At 45.8% G+C, this 21,795-nt stretch overlaps 1 protein-coding gene across 1 annotated transcript; it reads left to right on the top strand.

Moving 5' to 3' along the window:
- The first annotated feature begins 1,104 nt into the window (after window positions 1–1,104).
- On the top strand, window positions 1,105–20,694 carry LOC119373396 (protein AMBP). The gene is made up of 4 exons (XM_037643423.2): window positions 1,105–1,235; window positions 13,726–13,908; window positions 16,065–16,250; window positions 20,575–20,694. Exons 1-4 carry the CDS (start codon window positions 1,181–1,183, stop codon window positions 20,661–20,663), a joined length of 513 nt encoding a protein of 170 aa, XP_037499351.1. The 5' UTR covers window positions 1,105–1,180; the 3' UTR covers window positions 20,664–20,694.
- Window positions 20,695–21,795: the final 1,101 nt, after the last annotated feature.

The following is a 21,795-nucleotide window of genomic DNA, read 5'->3' as shown; positions in this document are numbered from 1 at the left end:
GAGCAGAAATAGCGTTATAAGATGAATACATCGACCAAGAACAAGAGGACCTTCGCCTTCGAGTCGTCTTAGGTGAAGGCATAAGGGGCCTTCTGAGTTATTTAATGTAATTTATTCTGCCTTATTTATGCGGGCATGTTGTCCAGCCGAGATATTAGACATTTGTCTTGCGTACACATGTGCTGGTAAGCGAATTTCGAAAGCTTCGAAGTCTAGCGGCGCCTGCACCCACGCATACAAAGGCCTGCTTCTCCTTTAAAAGGTGCTCCCGCTGTAAAGATGCTGGAATGACAGTTCCCTGAGGCGCTTAGTTTTGATCTGAAGTCATAGAGTACAAAAAGAAATCGCACAACCACGCACCGCACTCGTTATCTAAATCGTTGTCATAAACCTCATTCTCGATTTTGCGCGGCCAGACATCATTCTCTTCGGTTAGTCTCAACAGACGTTATTGCTTTCATATTATGAAGGCGAAAGCCTCGGATGCCTCATCAAACAGGAAAAGGCACCGTCGGCGGTGGCGGCGTATGCGTCAAAATGAACTAGCAAGAAAATTGTGTGATGGTATACCTTATGACGTCTCCATGGTGTCAAAGATTGGAAAACTTGTGACGCAATAATGACGTCGCACGATGACGTCATCAACTGACGCCATCATTTCGTCACAGGTGGGCAGATCCGCGATGCACTGCAAACCCACAGAGGTACAGGCAGCTTGCAATTCCTCTTACCCTGGAGGCACTGCAAGCCACGTTATGTGCAGAAAGCTTTCAGGAAGGCGGGCTGGTGGGGGCTAGGGGGGGGGGCTAGGGGGGGGAGGGGAGGTATCTATACAGTCGACTGAGAAGAAGATAGCTTTCTACTGTAAGTCGTCGTAGGCGAATGGATAATGGGCCCTGTGAGTTATTTTTTTTTTGTGACCATTATCAATGATTTAACGCCTCTCAACTTCAAGATAATGAATTCATCGCAACATGAACCGTGTTGGTCTGCTACTTTCTGAGGCAGGCTACTTGGAGAATTGCCTCCGCTTTGTGAGGAAATAAAGGCTTTGTTTTACTGCAACACTCTACATGCCATTGGTCAGTATTGTTTGAGAAAAACAGCAGCTGTAGAGTCCGTTGCGCACCGTAAAATAGCATGCATCGAAGTCCGCTGCACAGGCGTGAAGCACCTAACAATGGCGCTTCGATGCAGCGCCTTTACTCTCCTCATAACCATTACATGCGTCCATGGTAAGTTATCGTTTCGCTCACGCGCATCTACCCAGTTAACGGAATACACGAGTCAATTTCGGTCTGTAACTATGCAATGTTTTACCTGGTTGCATGAATGTTTTCAAAATATGCATTTCTTCCTTGGTACGCAATCAGACAGAACGCAGAAGTGAAGTAACACCGTACAGTTACAGAATAGAGTAAGAAAGTGGCTTGTTCACCCAGGAACCCCAGGAATCTGTGCTTGGCTTTGGTGGTGTTCAAATAGCTTGCAAACACAAGCCTATAGTGTACCTGTCAACATTGGGGTTCGGTATTAATGTTCAAGTTACAGACTGTAGTATACAAAAGTATGTTACGCTAATTTCGGTGACCGCTGGCACATATTTATCAAATTTTCATAGGCCTCCTTTTCCATGAATTAAGTATTACGCTGCTCTTGAAGCCCTCCAGGCTCTCACTGGACGCCATGGACGCCGGCGTTTTCGACAGCAGAATATTTACTCTTTATGGCTTTACTTGCCACCGATCCACTAATGCACCATCACTTTGCAGACATGATTCAAGAAGCGGTGTTTCAAATAGATGGTTTTACCATACAGAGGCACGTTTATGTATCTGACTTTAGATAAGAAACTTGAGTGCCTTGGTAAATTTCGTCGGGAATCCTGACACCACTGGTAAGCCAAACGTATTGTTTTAAGCAGTAAAGACGACTCATAATATGCATCGTATGAAACTGCGGCGAGTAGCGAAATTTACCCAATTTTACTGGCGCATACCCGTTTATGATAAACCCTGACGACGACATGACACGCCGACAACGCGAGACGCTAAGGTGCTTCGCCCCTAATAAGAAAGGTGGCACCATGAGAACAGGCAAACGTATAAGCGGCAATCTAGCACAAAGATATCGGCAGTCAGATGCACTAAGTGAAATGTTGAATTATGCCTGAACACAGGAAACAATTGCTTTGCTATATTCCACACATCGCGCTAAAAAGACCACAATCAGTGAGATTTTGTTCGTAGACCATGGCAGCAATAGCGCTCCCCCATCTGGACGGTGTTTCATATTTGGAACAAACATGTGTCTTCATTAATAAAGTCAGAATAAACCTCAAAATATTTGCATGTGTTCGTCTCACTTATTTTATGATAAAAACTGAGCAGATAAGTTTTCAAATGTTTTCCTCGTAATTCATGGCTAAGTTCTCTTGCTTGTTGTGTTGCGTGGCAAACTTGTATTGCAGTTTAACTCAAAGAGATAGCGATAGAATTCTGGGACAGGAATTACTTTATCCAATAATTTTTTAGGACTAGCGGCACCGCATCATTAGAAACGCGTGAAGGCTGTGGTTTTGTCTTAAGCTTTACAAATGTTCTGTGCGGATGCCCGAACTAGTGCGAACCAGAGCTGGGCAAAGATACTTTGAAATTGTATCGCGATACGATACAAGATACTCAGGCAAGAAGTATTTGGGATACAGATACAAGATACTGCAACACTGATTGTATCCGATACGATACATTCCAATTGTATTTTAAGATACTTCGATACATTCTCAAATTTGTTAATATATATGTATATCTATACAATGCAGCATTAAACGCCTATGCACATAAATGTTCGCTTGAAAATTTATTAACTGCGACCAATTGTGTTTTATTTGAAAGAAAACTCTCTTAGTATATCAAAAGTTTTGTACTTCTTGCTGAAGGGATATCTGTTTCATTCCGAAACAACTTATTGGCGTTGTTTTAGTTGCTTAACATGACAGCTCTTTATACATTTCGCTGATAGCGATTCTTGCTTGTAGCTTTTGTAACTGATGGGAGCTAGTCGCTACTCTGCTTGCTGACCAGCAAGCGGGTTGCCAAGTAACCACATGAACTTCAATAAGAAGCCTCCGCATGATGGTGCAAATACCGATATGGAGTTCTAACTTGCCGATAAACATATTACGGTTTTCGCAATAACGGATCACCGGACAGGTGTACGTCACCAGGAACATATGCAGCCCAGAAACGTTTCAGACGCATTGTACAGTTGCGCAAAGCGCTGCAGGACACCGCCGCTATTCACGTTATTGACACTTATAGATCCCATTACCTGGTGATTAGCAACAGTAAAAGAATTCAGGGAAGCCTAAACAAAGAAAACAAATATATCTAAGTAATATAGAAAAGTGGTTCGGTATCAAACACAGCGAATAAGCACAGAAACGCGATACAGGAGACACCCCTAAGAGCTACTAATAACTTGCGTTTTACGTCGAACAACCACGATATGATTATGAAAGACGCTGTGTGGAGGGCTCTGGAAATTTTGACCACCTGTGGTTCTAAAACATACATATAAGCACATGGGCCTCTACCATATTCCCTCCATCGAAATCCGGCTACCGTGACCTTCGGGCCAGCCATAAACCTCCTTGGGGCCAGCAGTCAAGCGCCATAAGCACTGGACCACCGCGGCGGGTAACTCCTAATAGCTACGATAATTGAATTCAGTGCCTATGGAAAATGGCGTAAAACGACTCTTTGGGACGCTCATGAGAAAAACGGAGCATTTGGCATAACAGTGTTTGCCAACGTATTTGCCAACGTATTGAAGATGGCGCCTAATAATTTACGTTATTATAATGCAAACTCAAATTTGCTAATTTAGTTAGCACTAAGCAGAATTATCGTTACTGCATACTCCAGGCGCGCCCATATTATTATATATTTGTTCTCAACATCACCGTTACATAACAGTAAATTCAAGTGGAATATAAGTATATAAACTTATATTCCACTTGAAGAAGAACAGCGGCAAAAATGACGCAGACAGTTAAAACTAGGAATAAAGCAGAGAGCTTACATTGGCAGCACGTTAAGGGCATATTGCAGTAAGCAGACCGGCAGAAAAAAAAGACAAGATAGAGACATAGGTAATCTACGGAATAGAAAAGAACGACAGCTAAGAAATAACTTCTGCTAACAATCAAATTATGATTTTAAAAACTCTGAAAGAAAAACAGACGTAAGCTAAGATAGCATCTGTTAGGTGAATGCGTGTTCTGTTAAATCCAGCATCGGTACAGTTGGTGCTGTAGCTGTTGCAACTGCTGGACACCATCACTCCAGTTCTCGCAAGTCTTCAGAAGTCTGTTGTTTGAGAACACTAGCAGCACGACCATGACTTCACCGTCGACAAGATTTTTGGTTGCATGGGACCGCGCATACAAGTTGCATAAAGCAACAAATGCGCTGCTCTATTTTCAGCCACGGGACTGACTCACTGCCTGTGGTGTCAAGCGCAGAGCAGCCGTTACGTCGACGGCAACAGTGACTTTTCTCTCCTCCGCTCTATAACCTTTATTCCCCCTCCCCCCTTCCCCAGGGCGGGGTAGCCTACCGGGCTCAGCCCTGGTTAACCTCCCTGCCTTTCAACCTTATTCTTTCTCTCTCTCTACATTCATGAGATCCTTCAAATCGCTTAAGTGTGAAAGCCACGAGAGGCAAAGCAACCCGCCATTCTTGCATTCTTTAGACTTCGTAACGAAGGATCACACAAGAGGAACTTCGATAATGACTTTACAGCGGCATCAGCATGTGTGCGAAAGACGCCGCACGCATTGTAGTACGCGGCACAGGAGAGTGGCTAAGTGCCAAGTGTCATGGCACTGACAAAACTAAAAAAAAACGATTAAACAAAAGTTCGGCTGGGCGCAGACGTTCGCGCGCTTGTCTCGAGACGACGCGAGCGCCACCTCGTAACTCTGCTCATCCAATATATAGGGACGCTCAGAGCTTATCGCCTATCCTCGCTAGCAAACTCATGCGGAAAGATAAAATAATGTCACTGCCTTTAATTTTATTCCAGTGAATTAGTGGCAGCAGCATCAGCTTGAGAAGCTCGAGCTCAGCGAACGTTATTGCTTCGCACGGTGGTGGTGCGATCGCAGTATCTTGTATCTTAAGATACACGATACATTCGTCAATGTATCGGAAATACAGATACAGATACTTGTTTTGCGAGACGTATCGCGATACAGATACAAGGTACCCGAAATGTATCTAAGATAGTATCGAAGATACATGTATCTTCGATACTGCCCAGCACTGGTGCGAACAATACACTCAAGACACATCGGCCCATATACGTAAACCCACCTGCACTATGCCTATGAATAGATGCTGCTTAGCGGGTGTGTTTTCTATGGATTTAAACAATGAAAGAAGGCGACTTAACTGTCATGCTTGAGACTCATGCTAACGGCTTTAAAATCGACGTTTTTGAATAGCGATAACAGCTCTCTGAAACCGATTGTTCCACTGCATCTCGAACTTATTTCCTGCTTTCTGTAAAAAACTGTATTGCTATGTGTAGCGCAAAAACAAAATTTAAATCAGCGCCTTATGATATTTATTTCGCTGTCGTGCTTATCGCATTTACTCGGCGATACTACCGTGTAGGCGGTGTGCCAAACAGTAATTGTGCGCATAATAATGTTCACAGGGAGTTGTTTTTATAATGAAACTAAGGTACGGGTAGCAATCTATGAGCCGTCAAAATTTTAAGATTGTACCTTTAATGCTTATAACACTAGGCTGGGAAAATCGGTCAAAGACAGCATCTTATCTTATCCAATCCTACCTTCTACTAGGTTTATCCTTCGTTCTTAGTTTGGCTTTTCCGCCCTTTGTTGCCAAAAGCAAGAAGTTATTTTGTTCCGTATTGTGCCGGCAATTTAAGGCGCTCGATAATTTTCATTCAAGTAAAGTGTAGCCGTGACTGAAGAAATTCTGTAGAAAAGATGCGAGGTAGTTATGAAAAACTACAGCAGAAAGCATTGAAATTCTGCTCGGTAAAATTTTGAAGTTTCGCGCAATGATACTCGAGCATCACGACAGCAACATGAGTTTTTGTTTTACTGCTTTAGATTAATAGCTACAGGTAGGCAAAATTCTGATTTAAATATGCCAAGCAGTGATTGGCGACGCAAATTCACTTTTGTGCAGTAAGGCATACTGGCGCCAATAAAAAAAATCACCATTAGCGTGTCTATCTAGCCGCCTAGGTCTATGCGCTCGCCCGTGCAAGGCACACAACTACTTCATTGAGCAAGAGAGAGCAAGAGTTTATTCAAAGGCAGAGAGGTCGGCCTGAGCTAATGCGTTTTAGCCTGCTACTATGCCAGGGCAAAAAAGAAAGGGGAAAAAATCTGTGATGAGGGGTGATGATGGGGAGAGGAAAGAGTTATGTGTGTGTTCAACAACCGGGCACCATAGGGGTTTCGCTAGAGTCTGGTGTCCAGTCCTGCACTATTCAAGTAGCCTATAACAGCCTTGACAGCAGCTGTCAAAGGCACGCACAGCACTAATAGCAAGACAACACGATCCGTACCCGCCATGGAGGTACAGTAGTCACGGTGGTCGACTATGGTGGTCCAGTAGTTAGGAAAGGTCGAAGTATCGAATGCCTTATTTCGACGGAGGCGAATTGCTGAATCCCGGATATATAGATTTAGGTACACCTTAATTAATGAACACCAGATGGTCAAAATTTCCGCAGCCCTCCACTACGGCGTCCCTCATAATGATATCGTGGTAATGGGGCCTAAAACCCCAGCACTTATTATTATACCACTCGACACCCCACCTGAACACCATGAGCATGAGGTGCGCATCAATAATTCAAGTGGGAGAGCAATGAGCGAGGAAAAAAATTCAAGCCATGGAATTCCAGGCCTGTGCTCTTTGAGTGAACGGCAGCGCTGGCATGCAAGCGCCACCACCTCGCGAACGCAGATTGAGTTTTTCATCTTTTTATTCCTTTCTCTCTCGTTTTAGAGAGCAGCTCTTGGTTCATGCGTTGAGCGGCGTCGGCTTTGTCGTAACCGGTAGAGCGAACGAGGGCGAAATAGAGCGAACGCGGATCGCTGCGGAGGATGAAAGACGGCGATAGTGAGGCGAGCGCGAGGAGGAGGCAACGACAGTATAGTGAGACGGCAGGTTCCACGACGGCCACCCGCGGCGCCGCAGTAGTGCGCGCCGCGGGCGGCCGCCGAGGGTTGGACTCTCACCTAATCCTTTGCCTCCTCTTCACTCCAGCATCAGTCCCCCTGAACCTCGCTTCTATTTCCCATCACCTTGCAAAACTACACTATCCATGGCTATGATATGCTCCTTGGCACATGCCCGCTTTCTGTGACGCATACCCGCTTTAGCCTCTCCCCACCTGGTTTCATCCTCCTCGCGCAGTATGCCTTTTCCACCCGCTTGCTAAACAATGCTAAGCATGGCTACGCTATGCTAGGTGCTGCTTGCCACATACCTGCTTTCTGTGGAGGTGGTCACCCGAACTACAGTGACGTTTTCTTCACAGTGGAATACGAGAGATGCGATGCCTGGCTGTAAGCGTGAACGCCAGGAGCGTCGCGGTTTCTTCTTTATACGCACTTTAACAATCTGTATGTGCCGATGCTGCAAGACCACTCTGCGCTTCTTTAAGAGATAGGATGTTTACTGCTGAACGTTTACTGCGCAAGTTGATGATCGTTTAACGTAGTGCACGTTTTAGTACGCGCATCACTACCAAACTGAGTTTGGGCATGCCAACGTCGCGATCGAAGCAGCTCATGTGTACACAGTAGTAGCCCCATTCTCACGACCGCGGTAATGAATGCTGGACGATTTTGCAAGCGGCCACCACTGGCCAAATTAGGTAGGAAATTCTGCCAGGCAGCGGTTACAATTTACGGAAGATGCACCGAAATGCAGAGCGACTACTCCGTACTGCGTGGCCGCACGTGCCGTAAGTTTCATACAGCCCATGCTCTGGTGGCGACATCTCGTACCGTAAACGACAGACGCGTCGCTCGTAGCTGCTCCCTGAAACCACTACCCAGGGTGTTCTACTACACAGTGTATCCGAAATGGAGGAACAAAAAGCTTAAAGAACGCTGCTGTTCAAATGTACTAAAACTATCCTCATTTCTCGAATGTACGTCACCACGAGCAGACTGTCTTTATTTACAGTCAATCCTAAGATGAAGAAGAGGACGATGAGAGCGCGCACCAACCGACTTATCGCGTCGCAGCCGCTATGCGCACCTTAGTTTTCTGGTCACGTGAAACGGCGGAACGAAAAGCTTAAAGGGTTCCGCTGTTAAAAAATGTATAATGCAAACAACGTCCCAACATTATCTGCTGCAGAGCGAGAAATCTGAGCAAAGCATGCGTGGTGGTCATCCGTATGTTGCACAATGATGCTCGACGTTTGCCGCACTCTGTGGTTGCGATTTCTTACTTTAGTGCAAAGACGACCTATCACGCAAGGCTGCCACCTCAACTCTAACGCGATTCTCGCGGTGGCAGCCAAATTTCGCGATCACTAGCCACGTTACACAGCCGCTAAATCACACACAATTCTGCAAGTTATGCCCGGGGACAACAGCGATTTGCTGAGCTTCTTCAAGACAGCGCAATAACAGCGATTTATCCTTGATGAACAGTGCACCATCACCTCAGCTACGCTGTTTGCCCAAACACATCCGTTCATCTCGTAACGTTTGGCTGAATGTAAAAAAAAAAATGTGGCATAGCCGAATTCCCGCCACCTTCTTCGCATAAGATCGATTCCCACAGTTCGTGGGACCTACCTTTTAAAGACGATAGTCTTTCTTGGGGAACTTAAACGCCGAAATTTTGGTCTGTCTTTCTGTCTGTCCTGTCTGTCTTTCTGTTTGTCGGCACGTCCCTCGATTCAGCCACTCGGCCAAAGTTGAACCACTTGCCCAAGTGCCAGCCATCGTGAACGGCTGACTAGGTTCATACTTGTGTACATTGTTGATCAAAAAGCAAACATTACGCATATCTGAGGCGCAACATCACTAGGTAAGTATTAGACGGTGTGTTCCTTTAACAGAAAATACATAGATACGCAATTTTAAAGGCCTTGATGGTATGCGTTTAACGTTGAGACTTAAAATATTGCCACAGCTGAAGCGATCAGCGGTCCAAGCCGAGCAAGCGCGAGCGCCAACAACAACCGTCTTCGTCTTCTTCTTTCGCAGGCGTTCTTGTCTGCGCCCTACCATGTTACAAATCACTCCCCCGCGGAAAAGGAGCCATCCTGGCGACCTAAGGAACGGGTACAACTGGTGGGTCATAATGCGGCTTCAGTCGATCGACGTGAACAGTCTCGCGGCCGCGACGACGGCGGTTCGTAGATGATTGAACAGGCTCAATCATATAGTTAACTGGGGATGCTTGACGTAGGACACGGTAGGGGCCTTCGTACTTAGGCAGTAGCTTTGTGGAAAGGCCAGGAGCGGAGGAGGGAACGCGAAGCCACACCAACGCTTCAGGCGAATACGACTGAGGAGGCAGGTTTTCGTCGTGACGGTCCTCCCGGCCCTACTCGCCCTACAATGTTACAACCCTAGTTTCTTAAGGTGAGCTGAAAATGCGACTGCGCTGAAACTTGTCTTCCTCCGTGCTACAGTGTTCTGTACTCCGTGCCCTCTGCACAAGCTCATGTTGTGTTTCGGTTTCGGTTCAGTATTGCATTGTACGAATGACAGGGGGCGCCGCTCTGGCATACCTGTTTTACCCAGGCGACGTGTAAAGTTTGTGGAGAGTACTTGTTGAGTTCGGACGTTTCTTCTCCTTCGGCGCATCGCGCCAAACAGCGTGTTCGGGCTGGCCGGCGTCCCCACCGGTCGCGTTGGTCACCGCCGGTCTTCGCCTGCCGCTGCGCCGGGACTACCAGCCCGCAACACAGCACTCATGTTTCCCGACGCATTGCCAGATGGCCCATATCTCACGCAGCGCCTCTTCTATCGTCTTTAGACGACATTTGCTGCGAAGCACGCAGATACGCGGCCAATTTTTTAAATGCGAAGCATTTCTTAGCGAACTTCTGCGACTTTGAGCGTATCTATCTATCTATCTATCTATCTATCTATCTATCTATCTATCTATCTATCTATCTATCTATCTATCTATCTATCTATCTATCTATCTATCTATCTATCTATCTATCTATCTATCTATCTATCTATCCGCCTACGACTTTGTGCTCTCCTGGCCGTTTCGTTATTCGGATGTATACAAAATTGGTATGGGATAATATGATCGTATTACGAACATAAGTGGCAGATCATAACATAAAAAATCATGACATGCGTGTCATGAACAGCATGATTTACATTCCACGGCCTTGGGGCTCTTGCGGTCGTTCCGTTAATTTCATAAATACCAAAATTGGTATGGTGTGACAAGAGTTCATGACGAACATCATGACACGCATGTCATGTGCAACATGATTTACATGACATGACCTCGGGCCGCTCGGGGCCGTTTAAATGAATGGATATATAGGAAAACTGGTATGACGAGAAATTTCTGTATGACGAACATACCTGACACGTGGTAACATGAAAATTATGACATGCATGTCATGTACGAGATGATTTACATGCCAAGCTCATGGCGCACTCGTGGCCATTTCGCTACGTTGATATTCACCAAAATTCGTACTGCGCGATGTGACTGTATGAAGAACGTCAATGAGAGGTGGTAACATGAAAATCATGACATGCAAGTCATGTACGACATGATTTGCTCAGGGTGCGCTCGAGGCCGTTTCGCTATATTGATATACACCAAAATTGGCATTGCGCGCTGCTACTTCATGAAGAACATAACTGTGGGTAACATGAAAACCATGACATGCATGTCATGTGTGTCATGCTTTACATGCCTCGCTCATGGTGCATTCGCGGCCGTTTCGCTAGCTTAACATACACCGAAATTGGTATTGCGCTACGCGACTATATGGCGAACGTAAAGAGACGTGGCAACATGAAAATCATGACATGTAAGTCATGCACGACATGGTTTGCTCATGGTGCATTCGCGGCCGTATCGCTAGATTAGATATGCACCAAAAGTGGTATTAGGCGATGTTACTGTACGAAGAACATGAACAGTTGGTAACATGAAAACCACGACATTCTTGTCGTGTATGTCATGATTTACAGGCCACGCTCATGGTGCATTCGCGGCCGTTTCGCTAGCTTGACATACACTAAAATTGGTATTGTGCGACGCGACTGTATGACAGCCATAAATGCCAGGTGGGATCTTGAAAATCATGATATGCGTATAATTGACGGTATGATTTACATTCCACACTCATTGTCCGAGCGCGGCCGTTTTGCTAGATTGATATACACCAAAATTTGTATTGCGCGTCGCGACTGCATGAAGAATATAAGTGACAGGTGCTTAATATTTTGATTGCGATAGCAATTATATGGAAAGTCCTCGGCTGAATTTTGCCGTCGCCGTCGTGATGCACCGTATATGTATAAGTATCTATATATATATATATATATATATATATATATATATAAAAGCCCCAAAGAAAAATCATCAGAAAAATGCTTCCGAAGCGCGGAATCGAACCAGGGACCTCTTGCTCCGCAGCGAGTGGCGCTAGCCACTACACCACGAAGCGCACATTCCTCCACGTAGCTAACGGCGAGCGTTATATACACACTCTTTAGCGCTGGACGGACTCGGAGACCGGCATGCGCTTATAAGCGTTTCTTCATTACCAGCGAGATGGCGCGAGGAGCGCGTCGGCGAGCTCGCTCGCTTCTTCTTATGTTTGCGCAGGGAGAGCCTTGCCATTCCGCTGTCTGCTCGCGTGGTTTTCTCGTGCTGAGGGGAAGTGGGATGTTTCACGCTTTCACCGTGATGTCCGCGCTCATGTTACGGAGCGTACGAAAGTCACTCGAGCTCAAGGGACGCCGCTAAACGAACAAACAGAAGATGTGCAGCGAACTATCAAGTGTCACAGCTGAACACTTGAAGCACGCTAGTTTCCTTCGCTGCTTCGGCTGCCTTTGCAACAGGAGCGCTGTTCAAACTGAGAGTATCCATTGCCGAGCCTCACTTCGTATAGCATTAGTTTCTTGCTATCGCATTCATTGCTTCGCCCTTGCGGCGAAACCGTGACTTTTCGAAAACCATGATATGCATGTCATGTATGGCATGATTTACATGCCACACTCATGGTGCACTCGCGGCCATTTCGCTCGTTTCATATACACCAAAATTGGAATTGCGCGATGTGACTGTATGACGAACATAAATGACAGGCCCTAACATACGACTCATGCTATGTATGTCATGTACGGTATGATTTACATGACTCTGTCATGGTGCGCTTCCAGCCGTTTTATTAACTGGATATATACCAAAACTGGTATGACATGACACGAATGCGTGATGAACATAAACGGCCGGTCATGCATTGTACATACCAGAATATACGTCTCATTAGCATGGCATATACCAGATTGTGGATGCATGCGTGCGTGGCAAACATGCGATATATGGTGAGCTAGATGGCATGGCATGAGTGATTTCATTTGGCTCAAAGTCAATCAAGGCGATGTATGCAGCTCTTTGCTGGCTGCTTCGCATTACATCGATTCCCACAGTGCGTGGGATCTGCCGGATTGTTTCGAATGTGATCGTCATCAAGATCCATTTGAGCCTATGTTATGTCCACAATAGAACGAAGGCCTCTTACAGTGTTCCACAGCCCACCTTGTCCTGCGCGAAGTGATAAATTCTTGAATTAAACACAAAACTTCTTCCTAATGAGTGCCCTTGAAATGTGCGAAACTTGATAAGAAGGCCTCTAATTGGCTTAAGGAGTTTGTTTGAAGAGCAAGCGCCGAAGGAAAGCGCCCAGCGGTCAAAACGGCGAGTCCAGTGTGCGGTAGAAGAACGAGCATGCCGGACTTCGGACGTCGTGTACCTCCGTTGGCAGGGGATGTATTCAAAAGATGACCACAAGAGAGAAGTGGGCTGCTCTGGCCACGTGAAGGAAGACGAAGAAGGGTGATATGGTTAATAATAATAATAATAACTGTTACTGTTTTGCGTCTGCAAAACCACGACATGACTATCAGAGACGTCGTAGTGGACAGGCTCTGGAAATTTTGAACAGCTGTGGTTCTTTAACATGCACCGTGATCTAGGCACACGGGTCTCTAGCATTTTACCTCTAGGAAAGGCGATATGCCAGGAATGATGGGCGTTATGGGTGAAAATAGCAGAAGAAGAAGAAGAAGAAGTGAGTATTCATGACGGGCGACAACTGTCACATAATTTCATTTGGTAATATACTCGCCTGAGGCCAGCATATTTCCTTCAGTTGAGTTGATCTTATTCAACCACATGGCAGGTACATCGAAGTACACATAGACGTGGTTAGGTGGGAAGAGGAGAACGCTGAATTTCACAATATGACTCGCCCGATCACTCGAAACACAACAAATCAGCAGACAACAACAAAGGAAAAGACAACAACAAAGGAGACAGGAACGTGGCCCATCATTTCCAGAGCCCGTTAATATTTATAAGTGTCACTGCGTTTGTTTTGTTTTTGTGGCCACCATTCTTACAGTGCTCGCGTATTCTTTTATTTTTACAGCTTCTCCGCAAGCGCTACCACGATTTTGCCAAGCTCCGGTGATTCAAGGACTGTGTCGCATATTAAACGTGTCATGGCATTTTCAATGTCGCACCAAAAGTTGCCTCATGCAGCCTAACGTACTCTGCAGTAGAGCACCAAGTGTTTTCTTATCGCAAAAGTCGTGCTTGTTGGCCGCCAAACGTGAGTAAACGTTTTCGCGAACTCGTTGGGGGACGCCACATGACGCTATTGTCACAGTGAGCATAAGATATATAGTACTATGCCAAAAGTCCCTACTATTGTATAGCTTCTTCCAATCCCATGCATTTCATGTCCATGTCAACGCAGTTCGGAATCGCCCATTGGTTTCTTAAGTCTCCGTGAGGACCCTAGCACAATTAGCCGTCATTTAACCAACATCATCAGCGATGTTTTAGCCAAGCTTAATGAGAACCAACCGGTATATAGTCAGGTATAGCTGATATAAGGCGATAATACCAGCCGACATTAGCCAAATGGTACTTATAATAGCTGTGATTCGGGCAACTCAAGCCAATATTTATCATGGAGCAGTGCTGGTAATACGCGAGGAAATGCATTAGCCCAGATGTTAGAAGCATGAGGGTAAATACGGCAGCCGACGCTGCTCGTCAACTTTCACTGCTCTGCAGTATCTCCTCTCTCACCAATATATTGTGACGTCGTGTAAAGATCTATGTTACGCGATTTTGCAGTACACCGCAGTAGCCCAACACTTACGAAGTGATATGTTCAGAAGCATCAAAATTTCGATATCGCGATAACCAGGAAACGTAGTGCAAAAGCCTTGTAAGGCGGTATATCATGCTCCTGTATACTTGAATACAATAATGTTTGATTGACGCGTAATAGTGATACTGTAACATTATTTCGTTTTTTTTTTAGGTTACTAAAACCAACGAGCTATTGTGTGCGTTTTTTTGTATGTATTCTATCTCGGCAACTAAAATGCCTGGCGCTAAGAATAAATCTTTTGGCACTGGGATTAGATGATTGGCATCTGTAATTAGTTAAGTCGTACTTACACTAGACTATCTGAAGTTCAAATGTTTATTTGATCGTAAAAACCTGTACTTTCGACTAGAAAAAAGACCATGTTTTCAGGACTGACAAGCTTATTTCAATGTAAGTTGACGACTCGAGAACAAGTGACATGTTCCCTGATTGTCTATTACATGCTTGTTGGGTTTAATAAATATAAATTTCAGAGCTTTGTAATTATCTTTAAGTGTCTTGCATACTAGCACGGTAACTTGGGGCGGCCGTGGACACACACAACGCGAACTTCCAACCAACAACTTTCTATTTCGGGCTGTGTCGTCATACGTATATATATACGTGGGTAGCACCACAGTTACAAAACCAAGATAAAATAACAACAGCACTTCACATGCTCAATCTAACGTTCGCGCGTTCGGCTCTCTACTGGTCAGCAATTTCATTGTTACACCAAGCATAAATATGTACGACGAAACAGCCCGACATAGCTAGTTTTTAGTTTCAACCACGGGGCTGTTTAAGCCGGGCTGTAATCTCTCCAGCGTGAAAAACAACAACAACAAAAAAGAAACATGCCGCGATATGTCACCGCACATTGCTTAGCAAGCAGATGCGCAGCTGTCGAAGTTTTTCGCTAGACCATACACTGCTCCCCCATCAGCCCATCACGCCAGGCAGACGTCACGGACGCCTGCCTGGACACTGCGCGCCACCACTCGGTCGCTTCAGACGTGACGTCACGGACGCCTCATGGGCTCTTTCGTTGTTTGCGAATTCGGCGAGTGGCGGCTGCGCGCGGCGCCAGATGCAGACATGGGGAGACCGAACAAGTTTCGCCCTGCCGATGAGGAAGCCGCTTACCGGGAATCGTGACGCATTGCCAAACGACACTGCTGGACTCGACTCGTTTAAATTAGTTCGCGATGTAGTACTGTACTGTATCGCGATGTATCTAATTAATCTTTATTACATCTAATAAGATGTAATAAAGGACTCTGTTATAAATTGGCATCACTTGACATCACTTCGTATAACTTGGCACCAGTTTGTATGGCCAAGACTAGCTAGGAACCGATCATCTTCGCTGTGCCTTTAGCCTTGCGCCACTAGTGCAAGCTACGCCCGGCTTTTTTCGCTTCGTGTAATGTGCGTGCAAGTTAGTCCTCAAGTTACAGCGCTAATATCCAAGACAACCTATTACCAGCTGACCTCTATTTCAGCGATTCAGAAGTGCATGCGTCTCTATATACTAAGAAACCACATCGTACCTGCCCATGCACACGTTCCTGCATATAAAATTGAAGCTAAATCTTTTTCAGAGCTTGGTGCAAAAAAGAACCTGCAAGATTGCATGCAGATGTCAACCGTTGGTGGTTGTCGACCAGAAAGCCACCATTGGTATTTTGACCAATATCAAAAGAACTGCAGAGTGTTCCACCACAGACAATGTACCACACGCGGCAACTACTTTTTGACTGAGCAAAAGTGCAAGGAAATGTGTCTGCGTAAGTCATTTTTTCTTTAACAAAAGCTGTAGCGACAGTTTATGCGATACCCGTTGCTATATATTTCGTTAACATGACGAGAATCATGTTATAGGAGGAAAGAGGAGGAAAAGGAGAAAGACGGAGGGAAAGGCAGGTTAGCCAGTTCTCAGACCGGCTGGCTAAGAACTGGCTACCACGATATAAATTAGTCATTGGACACAGCAACGACAAATTAATTTGCGTCTGCTTCCTCAATATTATTACGCGCTGGATTGCCGCGCATCTTACCTATGGTCGATGCGTCACTTACCCGGGAAAATGTCGTATACTTTTAGCCGTTCTCTTAAATACTTCCCAGGTTTCGACTTTGGCCAGAGTGGCCAAGCGCCCTCTGTCCTCTGCTTCTCGTACGCACCACATTTTCAATAAAAGAACAGCAAAGCCAACAGGAAAAAAACCCTACTGCCATCGCCATCTGAACCCAAGATATTTGACGATAAAATGCATGAAATGCTACAGGCGGGCATCATTCATGAATCAAGAAGTCCAGATCAGATTCAGTGATTATTATCAAGTAAAAATGCCGTACCCAGAGATTCAGTGTCTTTTCTTACCGCATGAACTCCGTCACAAAGAAGCATGGTGATCCTCTGCCACGAACTGATGTCACGCTTAGGCTGTCTCCTGTTGAGCATCCCATTTTTCGACTATTTATATACATCAGGCTCCTGAGCAATTTGTACGCACCCAATGAACAAAGAAAAGACGGCGTTCATAACCCCGCCGGGACTGTATGAAACCAACATGACGCCTTTTGGACTGTTTCGCACGCCTTAAAAATTTGAGATATTCATGGACACCACTCTGCTTGGCCTAAAGCAGAGGCTGGGGGTGCATGGGTGCAACCCCCAGTCTGTCTGACGTCCCCCTCCTTAAACGGTATCGTCAAAGGCGCGTGCGGGAAATATTCGAGGCATTTGCTATCTACCAAAGGGGCGAGCGATGTGTAAGCGTTTCGTCGCTTGATCTGTTCGAAAAATAAATCCGCTATTTGACGTGACGCACGTGACTAACTAATATTTTTTCATTCTTTCGTTTATCACTATATTCTTGGTTTCTTCAATGAAACTTTTAGTTGGCAGCCAGCGCCCCTTCTCGTGTCATCTTCTTTCGTCCTGTATTCGCGCTGTTTTTCCAACGTTTGAGTTATGTACTAACTAGCCCGCTTTTCGCGTGTCCTCCGATATGGAATCAAGCCCGACCCAAACGAGGCCGCGGCCGAGAAAGCTTTTGAACTCCTTTTGCTCCACGAAGGAGCTCCGTATCTTCTCAGGCCTCTGCTCTTATTTTCTGCAATTAATTGCAGCCTTAGCTGACATTGCCTTCCCTTTACCTGTCTTGTGCATCATGGTGGTAGTTCTGAATGGACACGTGATTGCGAGACTTCTTCAATCAACTGAAGTCCTTGCGCCAAAGCCAATCTTCCGGCACTTGGATCCTTCTGCGGAGGATAAAGTTCATAATGACGCAAGCGGCATCGGCATACGCGCAGCTCTAGTAGAGCGCTGCAATCAAAAGGAACACGTGATACCTTATGCGAGCCGCACTTTAAGTAAGCCGGACCTCAGTTCCACGGCGACTGAGCAAGGATCTCTGGCTCTCGTCTTCGCTGAGTAGTGATTCCGCTCATACCTGTGCGGTCGCCAATACAGAATGGTCAGGGATGATCATTCCCAGTGGTGGCTCATAAAACTCCCATATCAATCCGTCCGTTATGCACACTGGGCCCTCCCGTTGCAAGTGTGAGGCTTTACGGTGCTGTACAAGAGCGGCAGCAAACACACTGACGCAGATTACCTTCCGCGAACACCGCTTAACCCGACAGTTTGCGGACACCGACATAATTACTCATCTCATAGCATCACTGGCACCCCTCAACCTGGTTAAAGCCACCTTCGAAACTGAGCAGCGAAAGGACCGCAGCTTTGATGGGTTATTTACTGCCGCATGAGCGTGCACTCAGAAGGCCGTTTTTGTGTTCGTGATGGACTATTCTACAGGAAGACCTCCTACGCCGTAAGCACGCACTTTCTGGTGGTGGTTCCGGAGAAGCAACTGTTGCTCTGTTCTGTTCGGAGAGAGCAACTGTTGCTCTGTTCACATGTTCTATACAAAATGGATGATGACACCACTTTGGGTCATCAAGGAATGACGCGTACAGTTCATAGTACAAAGAAGTGCTTTTGCTACCCGCGCATGCGCCAGTCTGTTGAGCTCCAGGTGGCCAGTTGTACATCCGGTGCCAGGCGCAGTCTGTGACGCCACCAAATGCTCCACTTCAGCAAGTTGGCAGTGACCTCATGGGCACCTTTTTCGCGCTCGTCGAAAGGCAATTCCGATGGAGGGTAGTGTGTCTGCGGATCATCTCACTCGCCACTACGAGGCGGCCGCCTTGCCGCCTGCGACTGCTACCCAAGTGTGCTCATTCCTCGTGCATTCCATCATCCTGCGTCACGAACCTCCTCGCGTCATAAGTCAATGTGAACGTCAATTTACGGCAGACGTTGTCGGGAAATTCCTCCATATTTGTGGCTTGAATTCAGCACCCGCAGATGAATGCGGCCACCGAGCGCACAAATCGCACCCTGGCTAACATCTTTTCAATGCACGTTGCATCTAACGATAACAACTGTGACGACGACTTGCCGTTCATTGCATGCACCTTTAATGCTGCCCGACATTAGACCACCGGCTGCGCAGCTCTTTACTTCTGCTTTACGTTCGGTTGTCACATTATGTACTTGATACCATCTTTTCTTCTTGTGACCATGACGATATTTCTTTAGCGGAGGCTCTCTGTCTCGCCGGTGAAGCTCGCCGTCTTGCCAAATAGTATTCGCAAAGAGATCATAAGCACCACAATAAGAAACAGTAGCATCAGAAGACAGATTAAAAGTCCGTTACGATTGAAAGCACGGGAGACCGCTCCTATAATCCGGGAGACCTCCTGTGGTTATGGATGTTTTTGCGGAATCCTGGCTTTTGCCAACTACTATTCGCCCACTACACCGGTCCATTTGTTGCCCCAGATCAACTGAGCGGAGTAGGCTGTCAAGGAGCACGCCTCCCAGCTAGTAGGAAACGCTCTGCCATTACAAAGGTCCCGCATGTGGCTCGCCTGAAACCTTTCAATCGGCGAGACACTGCATGAAAAGCGTGGTGCGCTAAGTCGGTGAAAGGGTAAATTTTACGCGGGGTATGTACCTTACCAAGAAAGCGGAGACGAAGAGTGGAGAGTGAAAGGACAACTCTCAGTAGCTTTGTTCGGTGTGCAATCGTCATGTAAGCCCTCTATAAAGAAACCCCAAACCCCTAAAGTGAACGCAACAACATCCTGAAGGCACGTTATCTAGTCAGAAGGACCTTTGGTAAATCTCGTTGAACAGTATCCATAAACGACATATGCATAAACCGACTATGACGGAAAATCGCAAACATTGAAACTCAACATACGACAATGTGAATGATAGTGGCACATTACAACAATAATTATTATAAGGGCCTTGAAATTTAAGACCATGATGCTCCATATCAATTCGCGCTGACTCTATCTTTGCTATTTCAAGGCGATCTACAAGTTTCCACACCAAGCATGTGTAATCAACAGACTTTCTCGTGAACAAGCGACGCTGTTGTACCGCATAATAACTGGCTCCGCATACACCCCGGCTTGGTCATTCAAGACTGGGCGATACGCTTCCCCGTTTTGTGCCTTCTACGGTGACATCGGGGACATTGAACATTTTATTTGGCTTTACCCGCAGTTTGATGTGGAAAGAACAGCGATGGTCCGCACCTTGCAAAAAGGTTGTCATACGCACCGGACATTTGAAGATGTCATTTTTCCTGAAGGCCCGCGGCAGCGAGGAGGAGCGTGCAACGAATTTTGTTGGTCTTCCTGCGAGACACTGGGTTGTCCAATACTTGGTTACATGCCCGTACAATTCAGGAGATGCTCAGGCGGAACAATTGCTGGCCATGCAAGCCAGGCTAAGCCTGCCTGCTGCAACATCGCCACCACCACCACGGTTTTAGACGTTTCCAATGTGAACCAGTTTTTCTTTGTTATTATGAGGAAGAAAACCATCAAGTGCAATATGAGTAAGAGGCGTGCAAGCATTACACGAAATTTGATTAATCACGGTGAACCCCCAATTACGTTATTAGATATCGACATTATCACAGTGCAATCCACATTATCATTAGGCCCTACTAGCACGGATTCTTCTTTTTGTTCCGGACCAGATTGACTGCTTAAACATTTTCATATTCTCCCCTGCAGGTCCACTAAAACCCAAGATCCCGTCTCAAAATAAAATACCTCGAGGGACATCACATACGTTGAAAAAACAGGAAGCAAGAATACATTGAGGATAAGTTATAATAAATACTTCTTTTTTCCTGAGCTGTTGCTTGACTGTCTGTTTTTCTTTGCGTCATATTCCTTGCAGTAAAAAGTAGAGAGCGTAAGTTGTGCACATGCCCTTAATTTTGCAATAGAAGATTATGTCACTTCGTTACGTGTCTTAGTCGTAGCAGGGGTAAAGACATGGACAGTTGAACAGAAACATTACGTTGAGCATGAAAAAATTGCAGAGAGTTTCTAAGCTAAAAGTGGAAACAAAACGAACTGTAAAGGAAGTAAACACTACAATGAACTAGAATACAATGAAACTTCGCATAGGAGACACAACAAGTAACTAAAATAAAGGTCACTGCAGTCATTTGACGTGGTCAAATGATAGCTGGTTCGCACATCACTGCTCATTAATTAAGAGTTAAACACTCGTGAATATGTTTTAATACTCAGCTACACCAAGAACCTCCCCTCAAAGAGCTTTCGTCGTTAATCCCGAAACGCCGCTTGTCTATACCAGTTGATGAGAGAATGCATGTCCCGCGACATCGAGTCATGTGGACCGGCGTTCGCACTTAGCCAAAAGGTATGAATAGTTGCATGTGTGTTAAAAAAATTCGCTTCCACATGTAATGCGTGTTTTTGCATGAATTTTGTTGAAAGCTTACTAGAATACTTCACTTCACAATGATTTCTCGATGTGCGTTGAATATACGTATAGTTTTTTTTTTTCATCTGTAATCACCAGTGCCTCAAGGTACTTTTCAATCATTTCTATTTTTTCCAACATAGTGTCTCGTAGGCTACTACCTCCGGAATGCATTAGATCTTTTATTTCGAAAAATAATGGGAAATAATTAGCGTCGCGCCAGTGGTGCCAAACCTGACGAAACAGCTGAGCTAGGCTCCCTTCCTTCTTGCTTTTTATTATCAGCGGAGCTCTTTAAGCCGAGCACTGGTCCATCCCGCACGAACTCCGCGCAGTAATGACGTCACCCCACATTGCCCTAACAACCGTAGGCGCAACTTTGCATAGCTTCGCGCCTGCTTTGCTAGCGCAGACATGGCTCCGCCGAGCCCCTGCCACATGAGCACGACTGCGCATGCGCCGTGACATCAGAGCGGCACACCTTCGCTTGGCTTCGC

Source organism: Rhipicephalus sanguineus, chromosome 11, assembly GCF_013339695.2.
Source record: "Rhipicephalus sanguineus isolate Rsan-2018 chromosome 11, BIME_Rsan_1.4, whole genome shotgun sequence".
Taxonomy (NCBI): Eukaryota; Metazoa; Arthropoda; class Arachnida; order Ixodida; family Ixodidae; genus Rhipicephalus; species Rhipicephalus sanguineus.
The sequence above is the reverse complement of the archived record's forward strand: the minus strand, read 5'-3'. Positions and strand labels throughout refer to the sequence as shown.